The sequence below is a fragment of the Echiichthys vipera genome, assembly GCF_963691815.1.
Source record: "Echiichthys vipera genome assembly, chromosome: 19".
Classification (NCBI taxonomy): Eukaryota; Metazoa; Chordata; class Actinopteri; order Perciformes; family Trachinidae; genus Echiichthys; species Echiichthys vipera.
In genome coordinates this window covers 18,658,436-18,682,267 of record NC_139844.1, presented here as the reverse complement: position 1 = coordinate 18,682,267, position 23,832 = coordinate 18,658,436, and the positions used below count along the sequence as shown (strand labels likewise).

Genomic DNA, 23,832 nt, shown 5'->3' with positions numbered 1-23,832 from the left:
TAGCATAGAAATATCTTTTCAGATTTGTCTTTTTTTTCTTTTCAAGAACTTATTACAAGTTTTTGCACCCAATAAGCATATATTAATCAACCTAAAATATTTGTTGATAAGAAAACATAATAGGGAGGCTGTATTAGAGAGTACTTTCGAGGATTCAGAAGGGAATGGTGGAGGATTCCTTCAAGTCTGTCTTTGCACTTCAAACAAAAATGTGTTAACATACATTTGTACCCTTCTACCCTTTACTAGAGACTTACAATCTTTTAAAAAAAAGTCTTTGGAATGTTTTTAAAAATGATTTTCTACCCACCAATTTAGAAAACATTGTGCTCATTTCAACTACATTCTACATTCCTTTCATTGTGTTATTTCACCTCAGGTGGTTATCTTGAGATTTTGTGCTGTCACAGGCAAAAATGACCAAGTAAGGCGTGCTGTTACAGCTTGCCTCCACTGGAGGCCAGTCTGCACTGTAAAAATTGAATATGTGGGTGGAACTGATTGAAGGTCAGTGTGCTTCATTTTTCTTCATTTGTCTTCCATACATGATGCGATTACGTTTTAGGATTTTGAACAAAAATAGTACAGCCAGGATACACTTGAACCACGTAAGCTCACAGAGGGAAAATCCATTTCGAAGTTTTTCTCTTAGACACATCGTTGTGTCCTTTCGGTCATTTACAGTATCATGATTTTAGTGCTTTGTAGTTCACGGGCTAAGGACTTGGTAAACATTATCATACATTTCAATAATTTACGTAATACAATGGCAGTAAATGTTGGGATGTGCAAAGACCTGACCCCTCTGAGACTCTCCTCCATCATTCCCATCAGGCTTTGCACCAGTCCCATGTCACAGAGACATACAATATGCCCTTCACAAGTATTCACAGGTTGAATCACCAATACAGTATAATGCATTAAACACATTTCATAATGAAACATTCAAATGTTATCTACACACTCATACAGAACCCTCCTCTTTCAGCGTAGAGGGATTTATATGATACTTCTGTATATATCAGATACTGTAGGTTCATAATTTTCTCTCTGTACTGTGTGTTTTTTTCCAAAAATAAATCATGACTGTGTTTAGACTGTCTTGACAGATTTTCAGTTGACTAACACACATCTCCTGCAGGAAAATTGAATGATCAGAGAGGAGAGAAAGAGAGAGCTGAGTGTCAAATGGAAAGAGATAATATCTGGAGAGGAGTAAGAGCAGAGTGAAAGAAAGGAAACATGTGCATTGTAGTGTATAAGAGGTGGTGACAGAACTGGGAAGAGGATGCCTTCAGAAGGAGGATTCGTACTGCAGGAGTTCATAAAGAAGTGGACCGTCCCTATACCTGATGCCCACGGCATTAGGGCTTATGTACTGCAGCACATTTATGGTCCTGCGCAGGCGCCGATCCACGAAGTGTGCATCCCAGGCTGGGTAGCGTTTTCTGGGCATATCTATCTTGATGAAAGGACCCTCAGGCCGGATGGGCCTGCCAGCAGCATCCACAGGCTCTGTTGACCTCACCTGGAAAACCGGAAGGCAGGTTTCTGTGGCTGTTTCATCTGACTCCTCGTGTTCCCCTGCCAGACCCCTTGTGGGGGTGGCCTGAGAGCCACGGGGGCCTGGTGTGGGAGCCATAGGCTCAGCCTCAGGGGGTAGTGGAAGGCCCCACAGAAGCTCAGCACAGCAGGAGCTGGCCAGCACCCTCAGCCGGGGGCCCATGGGGTGTAGAACCCCGTAATAGAGAACCATACAGGCCACACCTGAGGCAAAGCACAGGAAGACGCCACAGAGGGCAAAAGAGGCATAGGCGTCAGTGGTGACAGGGTCACGGTACGCATACCAAAGGAGGCTGAGGATGGCATTTTCTAACAGTACTACTGTATAATAGGCCACCATTCTGTACCGCGTCCGGCCCGCACGTACATTGAACCAACAGAAGACATAGACTACGCCCACCACCATGTTGAACAGTACCTCCTCCCACTTGGACATGCAGAAGTCGGTGCTGCCATGGATGACCCAGAAAGCCATGGCACACCAGTGGAGCACCACAAAAATGCCAAAGTAGATGTGGAAAACAGAGGCAAATAGAGCAAGGGAGAGCACCCGTGAGGAGATGGTAAAAAGGCGCCAGAACAGATGCACCAGGGCACCCCTGTAACTCATGCTCTTCTTGTCGTCACGTGAATCACGCAGGAGTTTGTGGTAAGAGGCTAGCACCCAGGCTAGGGACAGGAGGGAGGACATGGCAGAAGTACCTGGGAATATAGACAGAGAGAGAGAGTGTAAAAGAAGAGAAAGACTAAGAATGGCAAGATTCAGAGATACTGACTGATGCTGTGAGATGGATCTAAAATATCAGAAAATGTAAGGACAAATCCAGTTTCATTTTAAGTGTAAAGCATGACCTAAAGACTTATATCTTTTATCTTGATTTGGCTGCCATTTCGATTACTTTATACAGTATGTTTTATTTCATCCAAAGCAATCCAGCACTTTTTAGAAAGCCATATTATTATCAAGATCATTAAAGTCTCCATTTAGTGCACCAATTCAGCTTCCTTTAGACTTGAATACTAGTAGATACCGTAGACATGTCAGAGAAGTAACCTGCTACATGAAAAAAATGATTGAGGATTATCTGCAGAGCAGCAGCATGGTGCCTTTCAGCAAATGTATTGAGGGCATTTCTGTAGACACCCAGACAGGGAAGGGTTGACAGACAGGTTATGATTGAACTGCCTTCCTTGTGGAGCTGTATTGCGTAAGGAAACTGGAATTGTAAAGGAGGTTTCAATAATAAGAAAGATAAATGTTGGAAATTGGACACAATGGTGGAGAATATTCATATCATATATCATGCGATAACCACAGGATGACAAGGCAAAAACAGAGGGATAGGAGTGATGTCTTGAACTACACACAAACGAAATTAGACTCCTGTGCTGCTCATATAGAGCCATAGGGAAGCCCTTACACTGCAGCCACTCAGCCTTGTTGCTCTGGATCATGATGCAGAGCTGCAGCACCAGCTGAGGGGCGCTTTCTAAGAAGGTCTCTAGCAGTCGCAGCATGTTGACATCGGCATACTCGTACATCATAGCCCAGTAAAAACGCCTGTGGTTCTCCTTCTGCCGGTGGCTTTGTATACCGAGGTACATGGTGCGGATGTACCTGCAGAGAGAGAAAGGAAAGACAGTCAGACAATCCAGTAATAAATATTTCATTTCATTGACACAAAAGGGACAAGGACACTCGTTGACATCAATATTACATGGTTAATACCCAAAGAAAATGCATAAATTCCCTGTTCAGCACACTTCAACACGTGGCTGAGTTTTGATAACACTAGAGGGCATACTTAGCTACACTTTTAATACACAGTCAAATATAACAATCTACATTCAAGAGGAGCTTAGCTGTGCAGATGTTCACCAATAAATAAAGCTTACTTATAATCACTTAAAGGACTGGACAATGTGTGGATTTTGAATGCCACATAAACTTTTGTGAACATAAGCTGGAAGAAAAGAAATTATAACTTAAAATTAAAAGAAAAATAATTACAGAAAACTACACCTCCTCTCCTGCCCATCATTCTACATCCAACTAAAATGATCTTCCCTGGGCACCAAGTAACTTGCATATCTTAGCACTTTACCCCACAATATGGCTGCATTGTAAAGCAACAATGACAAGATTAAAAACATTGTACAAATCCCTCTTTCGCCTCTGCAGGGGGTTATTGAATCTTTTAGGGCGCATACAGTATAGCAGTCATGGCAAGGATCATTCTCTTAAGTGCACCACATGACCCATATTGTCAGCCAGACCGGCTATTTTCATGATGCGCTTTCATTATGGTGAAAAGCCAGGCAGACAGTAGGTAACGCAGCTGAGAAGTGGCAGCTAATTGAATCAAGCTCCTGTTGCCATCAAAGCTGTACCACTGCTTTGATGGCATTGTGTACTGCTGGGCAAAACTGTAATATGCCCAGGGCTGTGATATAGCTAATTAAGATCATAATCTTCTTCTTCTTTGGCTGTGGGTTTTGAAATGTAACGCTGCAGTCGGAGCCGCCAATTAACTTGCACAGAAGAAGGAGACGGGTAATTATGAAGAAAACATTTAGCAGGAACATCACACCGCAAGCTTGAAAATGCATGATGAAAAACTCCAATCCATCCGACAAAAGAAATCCCATGCAACAAAAAGGAGGAATACTGCAGTTTTGCTTGGTTTATCCTCTCCAGTCTGTAAACAACTTCAGATCTTCAAACACGTTGACCCACAGAGAAAATCACTGAAACCAGTATGACAGTTAAAGTTATCTTAACAGTGGATTCAGCCATTGCATATTGGGCTGTAGCTGCAGGGCCTATCTGCCTGAGTTGGCAGAGTGGCCAAATAAATCCAGGGCTTGATGTGAGGGCAGTCAACCGAGGACAATAGTGTAGCAAGGACAGAAATAGACTAGACGGTAGCACTACCCAAAACAAATTGAGAGGCCGTGGATCTAAATTCAGTTCCCGAAAGTGAGACCAAATTCACTGCAGCATAACGAACAAAACACTAAAAAAATTATTATGAGTGGTTTTCAACATAATTAGTTTCTGCATTAGCTGTTGAGGAATAGATTACTGTTTCATTTGGAATGAGGTTGAGAGCAGTGCACTGTAAAGAATTCATCGTTTGGTAGGTTCTGATTGCTTTTGGTTATTGTTTAGCATTAACTGCTTTCTATTCTCCGTACACACAATGGTAACTCAAGACAAGACATTCAGCAAAATGTGATCATGGGAACGTGAAATACATCCGGTACACGTGGAAGGCCCCAGACGAAATTGCTTCTCACTTCTTGTTAAAGAGGTACTGCACAATTGATAGAAATGATATGACCGCACTGTGATGTAATATTGACATCTCTCACTAAATTAATCAAAATCGGCATTTCATGGTTCAAAAATTGCTACACGCCCCTACTGTTTTAAATCTGCTCAAGCCTCGCAAGTCCAATAATGAGGTAGAATAGACGGGTTGGGACGTCTTTATGTCATACAATTTAAAAATGTTAAAGCGCTATATTCTAAGGCCCCTCTCTCTGCCCCCCACTGAACACCTGAAGTTACACTTTAACATGCTCATAGAATAATGAATGATCTCGACATATGCTTTGCTTTCTTGGGGATGAGCAAATAATTATCTTACAACAGCAAGAAAATATCTAGACATATTTTTGATTTGACACATTTGTTCCGATCTCGATAAAATGGAGGTTGTTGTTTTTGTGTCTCTGTTTCTCTTTTTTTCCCTGACAAAGTTGGCAAACCTCTATATGTACCACTCTGTCAGTCCAACTGTCAATTAAGTAACCTGAAAAGACAATCTGTTCCTCTCAAGGTGAGAAAGAAGCAGGAGAAATGAAACAATGGAACAAAAAACCTCTGCGCATAGCAATTGTAGCCACAACCTAGTGTGGAGACTGGATGACTCATATAAAGATGTGGTTGACAAATATGCAGTGAATCACTATAACCAACATTCATGTTTTGTCATACAATGTACACATACTAGTGTAGTGTAAGTATCCCCTTAGGAGGATCTACTCGAGCCCCAGCACTGTTCTGGCATCCTCTACCAACTGAGCCAAGGCTTCTAATGCATTGACTAATCAAAAATAGAGAAACGTCCGGGGGGCGAGGAACTCTAGGAGCACAGGGATGTTGGTCCTTCTCGGGACAGTGGACAGGGGGAACAAGGAATGAATAAAAGTTTTTTTTTGGGATCAATAGCTCTGGGCTGTAAGAGGCACCATTATATCCAGAGGTAAAGGATGGCATTCCATGACATTTTCAGTTGGACTGGTAAATGTCAGATGGAGCAAGGCAACCCTTCTCCCTCACTAATGACATGCCACAGAGACCTACACAGGCCCTTTGTCTCCATCCCCCAGTTTCCATTAGTGTGTTCCACTGATACGTCTCACTGCTCTGTAGTGTCTCCGTCAGAAACAGTAATCTTCGTGGTCTCCATAGTTGTCTTGCTTTGAAAGAGCAAGAGTCTACAGCCAGCCATGTTAGCAGCTCTGTCTAGCTGTACTGGGGCACAGCAGAGCTTTGAGCTAAATGCTAATGGAAGCCACTTACATTGCTCGCAATGACAAAGCTAACATATAGCCTACCCTGTACCAGCCCCAAGGAAGAGTATACTGTTACAGCGCAGCAACTAATGGGGATCTAAAGAAACAGAAAAAACAATCATGTACCTAATTTTACTGGAATTGATCCCACAGTTGTTGAGACATTTAACTAAAAAAAATACCAATGCGAATGTCAAAGTGGCAAAGTCAGGATCACCAAAGTAATAACCTGACTCCAGCAAATGATTTGCATAATTTGCATTTGCTCAGCATATCCATCTGGGAACTCTCGTTTGGAAATATTTTGGGAAGGGGCGAAAAATACTGGTTGCTGATAGTGTAGCCTAGATAGTCTTTTTAGTCAGGATACAGCAAGTCCGCTGAACATTCAAAAATCTGTCGACTTGCATGCACGGCATAAAGATTTCCATTAAAATGTGTGATTCGTTTTTTATTTACTTGGCTTTATATTGAGCTTTTTTCAAGCACATTGCCATTTCCTTATACATTCGTGACAAATTACATAGTTATTTATGTGAAACTCACTAGTCTGGACCAAATTAGTCAACCCACAGACTGACCTCCATTCCTAAAGCAACATAGCTAACATTTCTATAAAAAAAGTAATTAGAGCCATGTCAATTATAGTCATCAGCCACCCTACAGATATCAGGCGTGATATTTCCTCACCACTGCCATAGGAGCAGCTGCAGGTGCACGCATTTTGTTAAGTCAATACTAGGCCTATATCATTATTACAAAATAATTGATCTAAACAACTAAACTGACAACCTACTACATGTGCAATAATTCACAATTCAGCTCAGGTATTCAAGCACAAAAAGGTAAAGTTCTCAGTGTACACATTCACATCCACCCATTTCTTCTCTGATAGTAGACTTTATTAGTTCATATTCCCTTGGTGTTCAGCAAAAAAAAAAGTCTTGTACAGTTGAACACTTTGGGTTTCACGGCTGTCAGAAAAATCTGAACTCACTCTGTCACACATCCAACAAACACAGTGCAAGCCTTTTGCAAGAATCTCACACACATCCTGCGATTGCGATGCACACTGTTAACACTGTGCCTTTTTCAGATGAAGTAACACAAATACTCTCTTAAAAATAAGCACACACATATACACACAAGTGCACATACAAGCATGCTTGGCAGTGCTGTAGGTAATGGGGGATTTCCTTTCCAGACACATTTGTCAGATGGATCTCTCTTTCCGTATGCCTCCCCTTCGCCTCCCGCCCTCGTACCACTTAGGCTGCTGTCCACTCACTTGATGCTCCCCACCCCGTACCCTCCCACAACACTTCCCTTTTAGCTCCATAGCTCCTCTACAGGCCTCTTCATGAATTATTCGTGGCGAGATCATACCGATCACTCATGGCTCGTTAAGCAGTGTACGTATGGCCTAACAGCTCAACGCTGTGCCGGGGTCGTGTTCCAAGCTCAGCCGTCTGCCATTGCTGTCGCATTACAGGCAACCATTAACCCCCCCCAAACACACACACACACACACACACACACACACACACACACACAAGCACGATCACAAACACACCATCTTCAGAAAGATTCGCCTGCATCTGAAATTGACTGACCAAAGACATTGCTGTTAGGTACAGATATGAAACTGTAATTACAAGGTTTGTATGAGCAGACATTTTGAGATCTGAGAAGGAGCCGCAGTGAGGGACAGGTGGAAGCACACACACACACACACACCATGTTGACGACTTGGCCATGTTGTTCCTCCCTCTCCTCCAAAGTCACTGACCGATGAGTCATCCAACCACCCTTACACTAATCCCTCGAGTGGGTGTTTAGAAGGATCACACACAACAGACCTAGCCAAGTTTAACAGCATCTGTCTTCTAAGTCATGTTCGTGGGAAGGCTCAGCAGCTCAGACTGCATTCATATCTTGTCATAAGCTGATTCATAAGAAGATCACAAGCATCACCATTACAGCAGCATGAAGCAGAGCTTATGCATCGTCTATTAACAGGTGGAATCTGGCAGAACGCTAAGAACGGGGGACACACAACATACGCAAGGCCTGAGGGTATGGTGAAAAGTGTGTGTGTAAGGTGGAGGCATTGCCAGCTTCAATGAGTCACACCCTGACTCACTCCAAGGGGCCTCGCATTGACTCTCAATGAGGTTTAAACCTCCTTTATCAGGGAGATTAAAATTTTCTCGTTTTTCTTTTCTGTATCGTTGCCTTTTTTCTTTTCATAACTCTCCCGAACACCCCGCCTCACTTCCAAGAAAGAATTCATTTTCTGTGTGTGGAAATTTGTCTTCTTCTTTGAAACTGATTTTTTTTTTTTTTGAGGAAAGCGGTGAAGGGTGTGTGGGAGGAGGGTAGCAGTTACAGCAGGTATTGCCTCTTACCCTTCTGTTTCCACCCCACCTGTAGTGTTTTGGCTCTGTCTTCACCATTTTGGTGATTTTTCATCTCATTGTCCACCTTGATTATATCAACAATTCTGCCCATCCTGAATACAAAACATGTTTTTTTTTCTTTATGTTGTCTAAGAATATTGTTTCAAGCCACAGCTGGCGAAAGAGCACAGACTCACTGCACAACCATTAATGATATGTCCAATATCTAGCTCTCCAGGATTCTCCAGTGCAATTGTGTTTTTGTAAAGTGTCTTGAAGTGACATGATAAAGATCACTTTGTTTCTCAATTCTTTTCTCTAGGTTTTCTGCCTGCCTGAAGCGCTCAGCAAGCTTCAAACATGAACGACTGCTGTGCATGGGTAAGGAGGTTTGCATGACTTCTTTCTCACCCTTCAGTTGCTCTCTAGTTTACGGTCTCATTCTTTTAGTCAAAATTAATAGAGTTATAAAGTAGCTGTCTTACTCACTCCACACTGTGTGAAGCAAAAATTCCTGTTGCGGCTTACTATTAGTAAGTCAAGATCGGATTTTTTTGTTACCTCACAGGGATTGTAGCAGTGAACACAGGTAGCTGTCATTTATATTATTATTATTTCTAGTGATACTGATTTTCAAGGAGGAAGTCATTTCTTGACTTAAAACTCACATGGATTCAGTGTCTTGCTCAAGGACACTTCAGTAGACTGTAACACATATCTGAATCACAATATCACTCCGGATCTCCAGTGGGAGCTTAACATTGATCTCAGTGTTGTGTTAATCGTCATACGCAAATTTGTACGAAAAAACTGAACATCTTTTAAAGACATCATCTTCACTTCTCTGGGAATGGTGTAGAAGAACGTGACATTATGTGTGTCAAGACGAGGGATTTTTGCTCCTTCCAAAAACACTTTGTGGCTCAATGGGCTTCCCTTTTAACAGTGTACCACTGATCCTACATCAGATATGTCTTTATCCTCCTTATGGCGGTTAAGAGCAGTGGATAAAAGGCTGGCTGAGTCGAGATCTGAGTCCCACAGGCAAGTCAGATACACTCACATACAAACACACAACGATCTGTGACCAGTGCCTCTGGGCGCTTGCTACAATGTGAGCTGCTGGAATGTTGAATGGAGACTGGGTTGACATGATGTGAGCTGAAAGCGATGGGGAGCGGCAAGCTGAGATGAGGGATGCTGTGTCAAGTCTGCTCCACCCTGTCAGTTCTTGGAGTGTGTCCTGGTTAACCACCTCTGACATCCTGACTAAATATTATCACCGTAATTATAACACGTCACATACAGTATATGCATCATTTCATGTTGTCTGTTAGAAGAAGCGATTTACTTACTTCTGTTTATTCCCTTATCATTAGGGTAAGGGAAATCAGAGGCATTGTCGGGCAGGGTATGTCTTCTTCCATAGTAGAAAAAAATAAGCCAGGAGACAGTTAGATTAGCTTAGTGTTAAGACAGGAAGCAGGGGGAATTAGCTAGCATGGCTCTGTAGAAAGGTAGAAAATAAAAGTGTATAGCAGCACCTAAGTTAAAAGTTATGTATATAGACAACACATTGTGGTTTGGGGGTTAAGGTGTCAAACTATTGAGGTTCCACTGGTTACCTGGCAACTTATCTCGTAACCCATCGGCAATCGACGATTTAGTCTCAAGATTTCCACTTCCGAGCGGTGTCATTGTTTAGCAACTTGAGATACGAGAATGGAGTTGGGGTTTAGAGACAGCATCTCTATAAACAGATATATGCATATGAATGCAGATAAACAATAACAAAAAGCTAATGAAGCTAAATTGTCGTTAGAAGGTAGCTGTAGGTTCCATGTTTGCATTTCGGCTTCTTTTGCCCCTCTCCCCACAAACTGTTCCCCTGCATGCAACCAAAGCCTGCTCAAACGTGATCAGTCAATACTACTCGGGCTACAAATGGGCTACCCAAGTCTTGTGCCATGGCGTACAGATTCTGCATTCATACTTTATGCAACAATATGTTTATAGAGATTAGCTGGCAACATTGCTGTGACAACACAACTCCATTCCTTTATGTGCCTTGGTTGTAAATCGTTTCATCTTACTCTTGGTGTCCAAAAGCTTTCCATATCTGTGCACAGAGCACATACACTGACTCCCAGTATGTATAGTAGCTCTCCTCTCCTCTGCTATAGGCTACACTTTCTCTTTTCCTCTCTGCACAGCCAGTCATTTGTCACCATTAGCAACGGTCCTCAGGTACCCGAACTCATTGCACAGTGATCACGTGACATTGGGCCACCACAAAGACGAGTGGGAAGCAGAGAAGAGGGTAAAAGAAGAAATAGAAGGAAAGGATATAAGATGATAATGGAAGAGAGGTGAGGAATAGAAAAGAGGAAGAGGAGTGGACAATGTAAAAGAGCAGGAAGAAGGGGGAAGAAGTGTGTACTTTAGATGGACTACAGCCAGAGATTCAGGCTGATCTAAGATAATTTGGGGTCATTCTCCAATAATGGACTAAAAACATGATGCGGATAAAGAGGTGCAGATTCTGTATCAGTGTTAGAGAGAAGGGATGTTGCCTTTCAGATACAAAATGCTTTTGATCACTTCAGCCGGGCATCAGCAGCTAAAGAAGTGCGATGTGGCTGCACTATCCAATATCCTGATAGGTAATCAAATGAAAGGCAGGCTTAATTAAATGATTGATTTGATTTAACAGTTAAAATTAAAACTACATCATGTGCCACTGACCAACTGATTACAAAGAGATTGTAAGCAGCCTACCCAAACCTGCAGCCACCTTAGCCTGAACTCTCAATCTAAGAGGTTTAAGGTAAATTTCCCCAAAACATTCTTACATTGCAAACATTCTTCCCCTCCAACAGCAATGTTTACAGCAGCCGTTTTGTTTTTGCCTTCTGTGGCTACCAGAGTAGCAGTCATGCAGACACAGTTGTCACTTATTGACGAGATGTCCCCTGGTTTTGCACTAAAAGCACTGAAAGATACTTGCAAAACTGCAAATTTACTGTATAAAAAACAGCACCATTTTTAACAATCACAAGACTGTTTTCATTATCGATTAATCCAATGAATATTGTTCTGATTAATTGATTGATCTTTTGGTCTATAAAGCCCTGGGTGATGTCTTAAAATGTCTTGTTTTGTCTGACAATCATTCCAAAACCTCAAGATATTCAGTTTAATATCTCATGAGACAAAGAAAAGCAGCAAATACTCTCAATTGAAAAGCTGGAACTTGAAAATGTTAAGCATTTTGCTTGGGAAAAAAACGAGATTTACTGATTATCAGAACAGTTAACCGATTGACTAATTGTTTCAGTGATTAAACACGTACAGAGAAGGAAATGGCTGTGTTACTTAACACTTCTCACCCACTGCATGCTGGGGTAATCTCCACTCTCATATGCAATCCTTTTGAGTTTTTCAAGGGCATGGCTGGCAATAGCTTTTTGATTTGTTGTTTGTTTTTCAAAGGTTAAACTGTCAGTCGCAGTGATATTTCTGAATTACCTTCTCAAATGCACGGCACATAACAGCTGGTTTCACTGCTCCTCATATCAAATGTACTGTAGAATTAGGGAAGGCGGTTATTACAGTAACAGAAATGTGTAACTCTGCGGCCTCCTGCTTCCTTAAAATACTTTGTTTGTAGAGAAATACCCTGATAAGCCTGAAGTAAAAATCCTCTGTCTCTTCCTTTCATGCTGTCTGTCTATCACCCTCTATCTCTCCACGCCCCTCCTGTACTGTGTTTGTGGTCGCTCTATAACTAAAGGAAGGGGTTAGATTATGTACGGATTAAGAAGAAAAGGCTTGACCCACTTGCTTTTCAAAGAGCGCCAAACCAAAAAGGGCCATGTGGAGGCAGGCTTCCATTCAGTGTCAGCACTCGTGTTGCACTGTGTGAGACACTTGAAGCTATTGTTTATTGCTCTTAAGACGGTAATTAGCAGAGCTGGCTTATGGTGTTAAAATGCTTCCCTGACTTACCGACTGATGAGTGGAAGTTCTCTGTGTAAATCTCTTATGTGCCTGTGAGTTTTTTCCCCCCGCCACTATCAAGTAACCAAAAAATACACAGTCACCTCACTGTTTTTATTCCGAGGTTTGACGGGCTTGCTTGCTGGTTATGTGGCATTCTGCATTTTTCAAGCCCAGATAGATAACACAAGAATGGAGACGAAAGCCAAGTCAGCACGCGAGGAGGGAGAAGAGGGCGGGGGCTGCAGACAGAGATAGAGAGGAGAGGCAGCCGAGATAACCGCCAAGAAAGAGAGAATAGAGAGAAGTGACAGTCTGATGTAGTGACGGAGGAAATGGAAGGAGGCAAGAGGCAGCGAAAGTGGCAAGACAAAGACACAAGGAAAAGCTACTAGAGGTAGAAAAGAACCTGGGGAGTGAAAGGGGAGTGAGAGGAGGGGAGTGAGAGAGAATGAGACCCAGGAGGTAAACTAATCACCAAGCACGCAATGCAATTTTCTGGCTCTGTGCCCCCACTCCACCACACTCCTCCCTCCTTCGCTCCCGCTCCCTTCCTCCCACCCTCGTCTCGGGGGCTCTTTTTACTATTCCGCTCACACACACCGTCTCTCGCTCCTCTATCTATCAGACGGTACCATTTCAGCACTCCCCTCTCCTCTCTAGTACTGCCCAGTAATCCCCTCTGGCTCCCAAAAATGGATCGAGCCTCTCTGGCCATAAGCATTCAAAAAAAATGCTGTAGATGAAGGAAAAGAGCATTTTAATGAGCAGGATTTGGTGTCTTATTTAGTGCTTGATGTCGCTTCAGGTGTTCTTATTTGATATCTTAATGATGAGGTTTGTGTGTGTGACAAGGTGAATGATGGAAAAATACACTCAAAAATGATATAAACAGAATCTGTTTGCGTGTGTGTGTGTGTGTGTGTGTGTGTGTGTGTGTGTGTGTGTGTGTGTGTGTGTGTGTGTGTGTGTGTGTGTGTGTGTGTGTGTGTGTGTGTGTGTGTGTGTGTGTGCGTGTGCGTGTGCGTGTGTGTGTGTGTGTGTGTGTGTGTGTGTGTGTGTATGTGTGTGCGCGTGTGCGTGAGAGAGTGTGTAAGAGAGAGTGTGTGTGTGTGTGTGTAGTGTGCCTTTCCCCCCCGGGGTAAAGGCATTTAGGAAATGTTTGATAACGCTGCAGTAAAGGTTTGAAAGTGTTTTCAGTCTCTCTCCCGAGAGCGTCGACAGCGCCTGCCTGCCTCACTGTTTTGCAACGCCTTGATGATGATGATAGATGTTCGCTCCAGACATGCAAATAAAGGAGGCGGCTCCCTTGAACCGCGCACATGCTCTCACTCACAGACGCGCACACCGGCACACACACCAGCACATGTGTATGTGTGACTATGATCAAGTCATCCATTGATATATTAATCCTCCTCTTTAGGGAACGTACCCAAGGGAAAATGCGGAAAGCTCCCACACACAGCAGCCTCAAAAGTGCCCTATTTTTCACACTGTGAAACCAACTAGCGAGGAAGATTCATTACATTACGTGCTCATTTGAACGGAAGGTAGAGGAAGGTGTGACTGTATGAGAGGAAAAACAGCGAGCTCATTATTGACATGCAGTATATGTCACCTCATCCATCATAAGTGACACTGCGGTTGCTATTGGGGGACACACAAATACACCCACACTTGTGAAGCAAACACAGACAGACCAGAGGATCGATTTCAACGAGCTTATCAGATTTTCTCTCTGACACAGTAGTGCACGTTCTCTCTGTCTCTTTATGTTTAACACAAAATATGAAAATATGTACACATACTCAACCTTATTAGGCTTTAGCACGGTCTAACGTCAGTTCCCGAAGCATGTCAGGAATCCGACTGATGGATTACACAGAAAACAAAAAAATTCACTAAAAACACACACACAGACAATCACATTTTTACACTTGACCTCACACCATCAGACCGTGTCACTATGGGGAAGCCCCAAGCCCCATGCTAACCTGGGGGGATCCTGTGACACAGAGCATAAGTGCGAGCCTCCGACTGCTAGTAACTGACAGGCTCGCTGAGCAAAACCTGTTGGACAGATCAAAATGTCAGCATGGCAGGCGCAGGGAGGCAGGGATAGAAAAGGACAGAGAGGGAGAAAGCACATTAAGTGGCCATAACACATAATCCAGAGATACTTTAGCCTCGCGGGGTACTTTAAGGTCACAGACATGCACTAGTGCAGCCGGGCTGCACAGCAGACTGAGAGAGATATAGTTACTGACAGTGAGGAAAAAAATTAAGAGTCATCATAAACACACAAACACACACAGACACATACACACACACACGCACGCACAAAGCTTTGGTGGAAAAAATATCTCTCCTGCCCATTCCAGCATTTTCAGTCCCATAAACAGCTTCTTCTCATCACCCAAACACCGGCAAACACAATATGATATAAATCCCCTGAGACAGAAGCCTGGATTCATGGTGTCAGCTTTTCCCGCCCTTAAAAAATGCACACACACAAACATGCAAGCACACGGCAGAGTACCTTTCTTGGCTGGGGGATGGTTAGACGGAGGATAGAAAGAAAAAAAGAGATGCAAGGGGGATGGGGGTCAGATCGATAGAGGTATCCTGGGAACCCTTCCTTTTGCAGGGAAGATCGGATGCTGACAGGGCAAGCACGCACCCCACCCCCTCCTCTGGACACCATACCTAGGCCTCTGCTCCATCTGATGGGACTTCATCAGTGCGAGGAGTAAATGATTGGCTGTTTGAGTGGAGGCAAACATCCCTAATGCAGTAATACTTGTCACATCAATAAAAGAAGTGTGCTTATGATAGCAACTATATCTCCTTGTCTGTGCCTCAGGGTGAAAAGGAATGGGCTGTCATGTGTTATAAGATACTGCATGTTGAAAAGAGTGAAGTATGAATGATGTATTGTGTACAACATGACAAGGAGGATGTGTGTGCTTTTAGTTTAAAGTTAGCGGTGCAGTCTTAACAGGATGCAAAAAATATATACTGTCTCACAGATACAACCATCAGTGGCACCCAGAGGCCCCTTAATATAACTTTAGGCTTTGGACATTTTGAAGGCCCATCCCTCCCTTCCATTATACCTCGTCTTGATTAATTCAGAACCCCCATCAATGGACAGCAACAAATGGTTAACGGAGTGCCCTCCCAATTGATTAAAGCAGTTCGTACCTTTATGGCATTTCTACACTTTTCTTTTGTAATCTTAAAATGCTCCTAAATAGACAAACTAAAATGTAAAAGAAATCCACCAGGTGTTGAAACTTATCAATATTCAATTCTCATATATTTCTGGTAAAAGTCTGACCAATTATTTTATTCTGTCCAAATAAAATAATTTGCTGAGCTTCCTGCCTGTCATTGTTGCTCTCTTTCACTTTGCTGGTTATGCTGCGTTCGAGTACCATGGGAAGTCCAACGTTTTGTACCTCCAGCTAGGCAGAGTGAACCTCCTACTAGCGAATTCGGAGGAGATCTACCTACCCCTAATTTCCTAGTAGAAGGCAATCTATTGTTGCATTAAAAAGTAAAAAAAAAAAAAGAAAGATATATATATCCAGTGCCATTCAAGCGTGTAACTAGCGCAGTCAGCCCAGCTGCCATCTTCATCACCCTCCACTTGCAGAGCTGCGAAAGCATCCGCCGCTGGCTCCACAACAGCCAGATTAGCACAGAAAGCACGCATGGCAGTGGCAATAGGTTAAGGTCAATTTAAATATGTGTGCTGCGATTATCTTGTTGTTATCAGTCGAAACAGATTTGTATTATTAGTCGTTTGTTTCGGAGACATCTAGTTGTGAGATAAACCTTCCAAAATGACTATTAGTCAATCATTACTGAGGATAGTGGAAAGCTTTTAATTAAATTCAATATTTTGTTCAGCTATTATGTTACAGTAACACTATGGTTTCACTTCAGTCATGCAAACCATCCTACCTGGAAGAATTTGTACCCTTTCCTGAATGGAGCCATGCTTCTCTCCATTGAAGCTTGTTCCGCATGTCATGTGACATGGTGGAACACAGTTTGACCATTACCACCACAGAGTACTTTAAGTTCAGTGAATGGATGGAGAGTGTGTGTGTGTGTGTGTGTGTGTGTGTGTGTGTGTGTGTGTGTGTGTGTGTGTGTGTGTGTGTGTGTGTGTGTGTGTGTGTGTGTGTGTGTGTGTGTGTGTGTGTGTGTGTGTGTGTGTGTGTGTGTGTGTGTGTGTGTGTGTGTGTGTGTGTGTGTGTGTGTGTGTGTGTGTGTGTGTGTGTGTGTGTGTGTGTGTGTGTGTGTGTGTGTGTGTGTGTGTGTGTGTGCGTGCGTGCGTGCGTGCGTGCGTGCGTGCGTGCGTGCGTGCGTGCGTGCGTGCGTGCGTGCGTGCGTGCGTGCGTGCGTGCGTGCGTGCGTGCGTGCGTGCTTTACCTGTAAATGTGGGCTGAGTAAGTGAATTAGAAGAAGCAGTAAGTAATGGTCACAGAGGAAAAGATACATGATGGGATTTATTTATTTTTTATTCTAGAGCCACAAATATACACACTTCATTGGAACATTGTTTTTAAAGATAATATATGCATATACTGTATAGATTTCTTTATTTATATATATATATAAAAATATTAAATATATATATATATTTCTAATCTGATTCAGAAAAACAAAGTGCAGTGATACTTGGAGAAGAAAATGACACCATGTTTATAGTTAGTAAATATACTATCACAAATAAAAAATACTGTATCAGTATTACCTCACAAAATGCAATATGATTAACACTATGAAGTAACTAATGCATATGACATCTTAAATTATACACACAATGTTACAGTTGAAGTTCTCTTTGCTTAATCTTTTCTATGCCAGTGAAACTATAACGTGTTCAACATCACATGGATAAATAGAACACAGATACAGAACACAGAATAAAGATAATTTAAAGTTTATTTTAATTGAATTGAGAGACAGAGACGGCAGGAGAGGGGGAGCAAGAGAACATCAGAGAGAGCCAGTGACTCCTGGGAGTTGCTAAGTGATGGTAACTGGACTCCAACATGTTGGAGTCTGGGAAGTCTCCTGATGAATAGGAGGAAGAGAGGGCAGCAGAGGAGGGATGGGAAGGAAGACAGTAGAGAACTTAGCTGTGTATATGGGCCCAGTGCCAAGGCGTCCATTTCATTCACAAAACCCCTGAGCATGTCCAAACTCAGGCTGAACAATCGGCTCCAACTCAGCCCAGGGGGGAAGGGACAGGAAGCTACTTTCACTCCTCCTTCTTGCTCGCTTTTATCCTCTTTGGTTTCTCCATTGTTTTCTTCTTTAGGCTTTCCTCTGCCTTTTATTTATTTTATTTGCAGCAGCATAATTTCTGGATGTGCCAAGACCAACCAGCCAAACCAATGTTGTTTTGGGGACTCCCAGATTGAGTTTATTAAAATATCTTCCAAGTCATTTGGCATGGAACATGCATTTTTCTCGTTCATTTGTAAATTACATGAAATAAAATGTTAATTGTACCTGAACACTGACCATCAGCTGCCTTGACTGTGTAATTAAAGCGACATTTTACCCATTTTAATCCAGGTCCGTGTCTTGGCTATGTAATGTGGGCATTGTGTTCAGATGAAACAGTGTTTGACCTATGTTCGTTGCGGAAGTCTCAGAGGAACGGAGCATCGGAGATTTTGTGATTCTTAAGCAGCAGCTTGGAGCATGGTGAGCTGGCGGGGATTTAGGGAGAGGGGAAGATTGGGAGAAGGAGGAGGAGGAGAGGAAGAGCAAGTAGGATAGAGATGTGTGGGCCTGGCTGTGGAAGGACAGTGGCTCTAATCAGGACTGAACAGCTGCTATTACTCCAGCACTCTCTCTGGGAGGGGAGGCAAAAACCCTATTCATGCTTTAACATCAAGGAAGGAAATCTAAATCACACAGGTCCCTGTTGGAAGCAATGTAAAAAACAGGATTTTCTCCTGTCTTGCTCTATTAAGACATGGCAAAAGCTGTAAATGATTTGGTAGAAGCTAGGTGGTTGACCTGCAGATTAAAAGAATCAAAGTGGAATTGATGATCATCCTTGACTGTACTTCACTCACTTGGACACTGTATATTTCACCCAAATGTGACGATTGCTTGAGCTAAACCCCTCATGGTGGGATGGTCAAGCTTTGGTTTTCTAGCATGCGCACAAACCCAAAGCTGCATGCCTGGGAGTAAGCGATACTTTGCATTTAATGAGTTTGCCCACTTTTCTTTCCAAAAACCAAAAAGACAAAGCCAAAAATGTAGGGAACAGATAAAACAGTGCGGTTATCTGTAAAGCAAGCTGCAATCGTTAGCATGTCCAAGTTATTCAGCTACAGTAGTAATCTAGTATTACTTCCAAGTGCTGGGAGCACATTATTTACCAACTGCATTCATTTGTCACTGAATGATACCATTTATACAGGGTTCTCATTTAAAAATCAGTCAGTTGTCAACATTAAAAAGTCAGCCAGAGACGCAGAGACAATGTTAGCTTCATTAGCTAACTAGTTAGCGCTGACAAAATCTGCTTGCGACAGTCACCGGCTAGAAATGAGTTTTTGTCTACCTCTGTATGAAATCAATGTCTCCAATGTTTCAAAAATGTTGTCAAACCTAGAGCCGTGACATGAATTTACAAAAATTACAAGATTACAAACAAAAAAAATTCATTCAAATTTCGTGACATCAGCCTTTATACAGCACACAAATTACTGTTCATGCAAGTCACCAAAGCGCCTGAAGCAGACCCTGCGGCGACAACACCACCCAGAAACACCTCACACTGAAGTATTAAATAGCAAATGTGAAGCGACAGTGTCTTAAAAACTCAGCGCATTGTGGGGAAAAACAAGCTGGAAGCACATGCAACTTGAAAGAGAGAGTTACAGAGATGGAGAAACAGACAGCGATAGAGGACGCATTGACATCTCCCTCGTTCTGGGCTAAGGTGCTCTTCTCTGACACAGTATTGGCGATCTTTATCTAAAGTGGACAGCTGAACCAAAACAGCTTCAGTGTGTCAGTACCTGGGTGTTAGCCTAGAAGGCTACGTGGGGTGAAAATCCAAACTACGCTTAAACATTCGGAGAGTGAAATCTGTTGACTGTAAAGTTTAACATGGCTATATTGCAAGGTTTTCTTCCAACCAAGAAGAAAACACACTGTACACCAATAAGAATATATAGAGTAAATCAACATCCACACACTGTGTTGGTTGCTGTGCTGGTTGACAGTGTAATCTGCATATAATCAGTGGTGGAAATGAGGCGGAAAGCTGTTACAGGAGTATGTCTTTCTCATCCTCAGTGATTTTCATCATTTTCCAGACACGGATGCGGTCCGCTGTCAACGTATGCTGTCCGCGGCCGACCCACCCCACCCAAGAAGCCTATTAAATGGCTAGGTTTTCCAGTAAAGCCTGGCCATTTCCACCACTGCATATAGTGTGTCGGCATACTGGAATGCTGCCATCCGTTATGTCCCAGACACCTGTTTATATGTCCGACGTTGAAGGAAATGATATGATCTAATTATATGCTGTAATTAATTCATAAGGTTTTTGTTGATCACAAGAAAATTCAATGATTAATAAATGATAACACATCTTACAAAAGCTAGTTTTCAAAGTCAGGAGTCAGTATGACAGATATCATAACACTTGCCTAGCAGGTGGTGGGCTCACATAGCAAGATGGGACATGATTGATGCAGATACCTGTAGACAAAACTGAGAATTTTGAATTTTGTATTTTACTTTGATGAGGACAAACAACCAATACGGTCATTTTTTTCCGAGTGAGGAAAGCTAGTTCTTGGTCACATGTGGAACACTGATTTAGCTCAGTCATCAGCTGATTCATTCATATTTCACAGCTAGTGGCTCATTCATCGGCTGCTTGGTTACAGCAGCAGATCGTCTTGACAGTGCTTACCTTTCAGTGAACAGAGAGAACCAGATAATCTGAAATCACGGAAGCTAATGTATCAGCTGTGTCACACGGTCATTACTACAACATTCGTTATAATGGTATTGTAAAACCTTCTCTCTTTGTGTGACAATCCTGAATTTTGTATGTATTTTTCTCATTTTATTTTTTCTTGATATGGACATCACAGTAGCAGTATACTTGTAACACAGCCTACATCACATTACATGACATTACAGAATGCACAAGGACCAGATGCACTGTTTAGTGTTTGTAGTCAAACGTTAATGTATAACACCTGTCCGTGGGAGGCTATTTTCTGTCTTTAGGATAAAATAGGAAAAAAAAGTGCATCCATAAATACAAAGCCAAAATACAGGTGTGTCTACAGGGTTTATAGCTGTGAGAACAATGTTGGCCTTTTTACCAAAATCAGCAGTGAGCAGTGACTGAAAAATGAAGCCAATTGCAACTGAAGCTAAACTGAACACAAGCCACAAGCCACAGTCAGGAGAAGGGTACAGGGAGGTAAGAGGGGCCCAGTTAATAAACAAGCTAATTCTTGTAACCTTATTTTCTTGTTGGTGTCTCATTATATGGATTCCCACTGGGCCAAGGTTGCAACGCATCCCAAAATTGAACATCTGGGGGTGGATAATTAGGTAGAATGTGTGTATGTGTGCGCGTGTGTGTCCGTGTATGCTTATCTGTGTTTGCACCCAGGTCACCTCCCCAATTCACATCAGACAGCATCAAATGGCTGCATCTCGAGTCTGTGACACACTTCCATCAAAGGCAGCACACAAGAGAGTGAAATGTCTTCAGAAAGGCTCAATATGCCACTGTCGGGTTGCGTTCCTAAAGCAGGCCGGAATATACAGTAAGCGGCACTATAAGGCACACAACATGGCACACAACATAACATACAACATAACATACAAGCACACACACACAAACACACATGGCTGTAAATGGAACCAAGACTGAAAGAAATCACACACACAAGCTGTATTCAGCAAACATACACAAAACAGTACAGTTTAAGGCTAAATATACAGTATATGCTGCTCAATATATATAGACCTTTTTTTAAGGAGAATTCTCCCTATACATCATGCTCAAAGGTTTGTGTACAACTTCAGGGGCTTTTGTTGTCTTGGCATTTCCTATTTTGACTGTATCCTGCACAGTGTCTGCCTTTGTCAGAGTGAAGAGTTGACTTCAAACAGTCTTATCCCATCGAACAACACATCACAGCCCTGCCAGCTCTACCTTTGAAGCACCCCTGTATGAAGCATGCTCAGTGGTGCCTGGTCAATAAGTCATTAGTGGAGGCTTTAATGGCAGTTGTTCACCTTGTGAGGCTGTGGACTGACCCAGAGAAAGACAAGGGACAACCGGCGTACCACCCTGTACACAGCTTTATCTCACAGATCCGGGGGACAGACAGGAATGAGAAACGTAAGGATAAGTTGAAGTACTGGCTTCTGTGTCTGTGATTTTTTTTTTAAGTTGTAGATGAATTTATTTTTGGTTAAGCAACATTATTGGCACCTTCATATTTACCATAAAGACATGAGTGGTATCAGTCTGGAAGGTCTAGCACTTTAGATAGAAGGTCAAGCTATTGAAATCTTTATAAAGATCAACGTTATACTCACAGAAGCATTCATGTGAAGACTATTGACACATTCTTAACTAGTATTTTTATATCATCTAACCTTGCAATAATAGATATGCCCCTCTGAAGTCCTCACTATACTACAAGGGCAGTTCGAGGCCAGCAATGGAGCAAATAAAGAAAGACATACCTCTTACTACAACCACGACGGGAATAGCTTTAACCAGGTCAAGGCCCACTGAGTAGACATCGTAAAAAAGATGTGATGGCAAGATTTAAAAGCAGAAACTCAGCACGATCAGTAGGCATTCATGAGGCCTGGAGACTGAGATCAAAACCTCTATGCATAGTGCATGGGCAGAGATGCTTTCGAAAGTCTCTTTCATGGCTCCTCTCGATGTGACCCACTCTGAACCGTCTGTGATTTTACCGTCAATTCCTTATTTCTTTGCTTTCCACTCTCAGTCATTTAATCCAACTTTGTCAAGGCTCTTTTTATGAAAGACACTGAAAAAAAAACCTGCCAGTGCAATGACAAACTGCTTTGACGCTCTTGTTCCCTCAATGTTTTCTTAACGTGGAAAAAGCGATGTACCAGCACGCAAATCTTTTTTTTATTGTGCATCAACAAGTAGTAACGTTTATGTTAAGAGTTAGGCTCATTAGGAACATATGTATAAATACACCTTTTGTCTTATACAGTATGTACTTGTATGTAGAGATATACAAAGTGTCCATAAAATACAGTCATTGTGAGAATGGAGAAGAATGCATAACTTTTATACACCTAACAGTTTACGCAGACAAAAAGGCTACATCCACACTACTATGTTTACGTTTAAAGCGTTGATTGGTTGGAGAGTCATTGAGAGAACAATTCAGAACAGGTGCGGGAGCAGAGTAACTGGGTAGACTGTGTTTCTGAGTGCCGCGACGGAAAAGAACCCAGCGTTTCTTCTTTGTGCGAATAGGGTTTGTTTGTTTTTTAACTGGTCTGGTCTTACTTTTCCATGGTTGCCGTTCTTCCTGTGAAGTACTTCCTGTATTTCCAGCTTATACGTCTATAATTTTGAACCGCAGAGTAACGTTAGACAATGTGCTTCCTGTTACATTGGTGTACGTGAATGGTCACGTGAAATATGTTTACAAGTGTGTATGGATGGAGATTGTATTTGAAATAAAGCTGAGAGGGTCCGGTAAAGGCACATCATGCATTTAGTGAATTCCTATTAAAGGGATGCGCTGAACGCTTCTGATACCATTCGAATCCACTTAGGCAGTTAAGAAGCTCAGACAAGGCCTGCCAGCAATGGACAATATGAGAAGTATAATGTGTTTTTTAAAGATCGAAGCATGAAAAACTATTGTAGCTGACCCGGAAAATACAAATATGACCCTGAAAACTAGCATATTAGGGCCTCTTTGAAAAAAAGTCAGGGGATCACCACAGTCATTAGAACTCATCGCCTGGGGAGCAGTTTTTACAGCATCCTGTATTACATCAAATTGTTATTTAGATATTTCAGTCATGACTAAAGTGGTGGACTGACCAACTGACTAACATTGCCATTCATAGTGCTACGTCCTTAGCATGGCTAAAACGAAATATACGGTATACTGTAATGTGTAACAGAACTACATGTGAATCTTTAGTTTTCTACTGCAAGTATCAGCACCACACTGCATATTTTCCGTGTTATATC

At 42.3% G+C, this 23,832-nt stretch overlaps 1 protein-coding gene across 1 annotated transcript in view; it reads right to left on the bottom strand.

Moving 5' to 3' along the window:
- Window positions 1–1,294: 1,294 nt before the first annotated feature.
- Window positions 1,295–23,832, bottom strand: part of xkr6b (XK, Kell blood group complex subunit-related family, member 6b) — a gene marked incomplete at both ends in the record, with an annotated part of 44,123 nt that continues 21,585 nt past the window's right edge. The window contains 2 exons of the mRNA XM_083933494.1: window positions 1,295–2,265; window positions 2,985–3,181. Of these exons, the coding sequence (XP_083789620.1) occupies window positions 1,295–2,265; window positions 2,985–3,181 (1,168 nt within the window). The remainder of the gene's footprint in view (window positions 2,266–2,984; window positions 3,182–23,832) is intronic.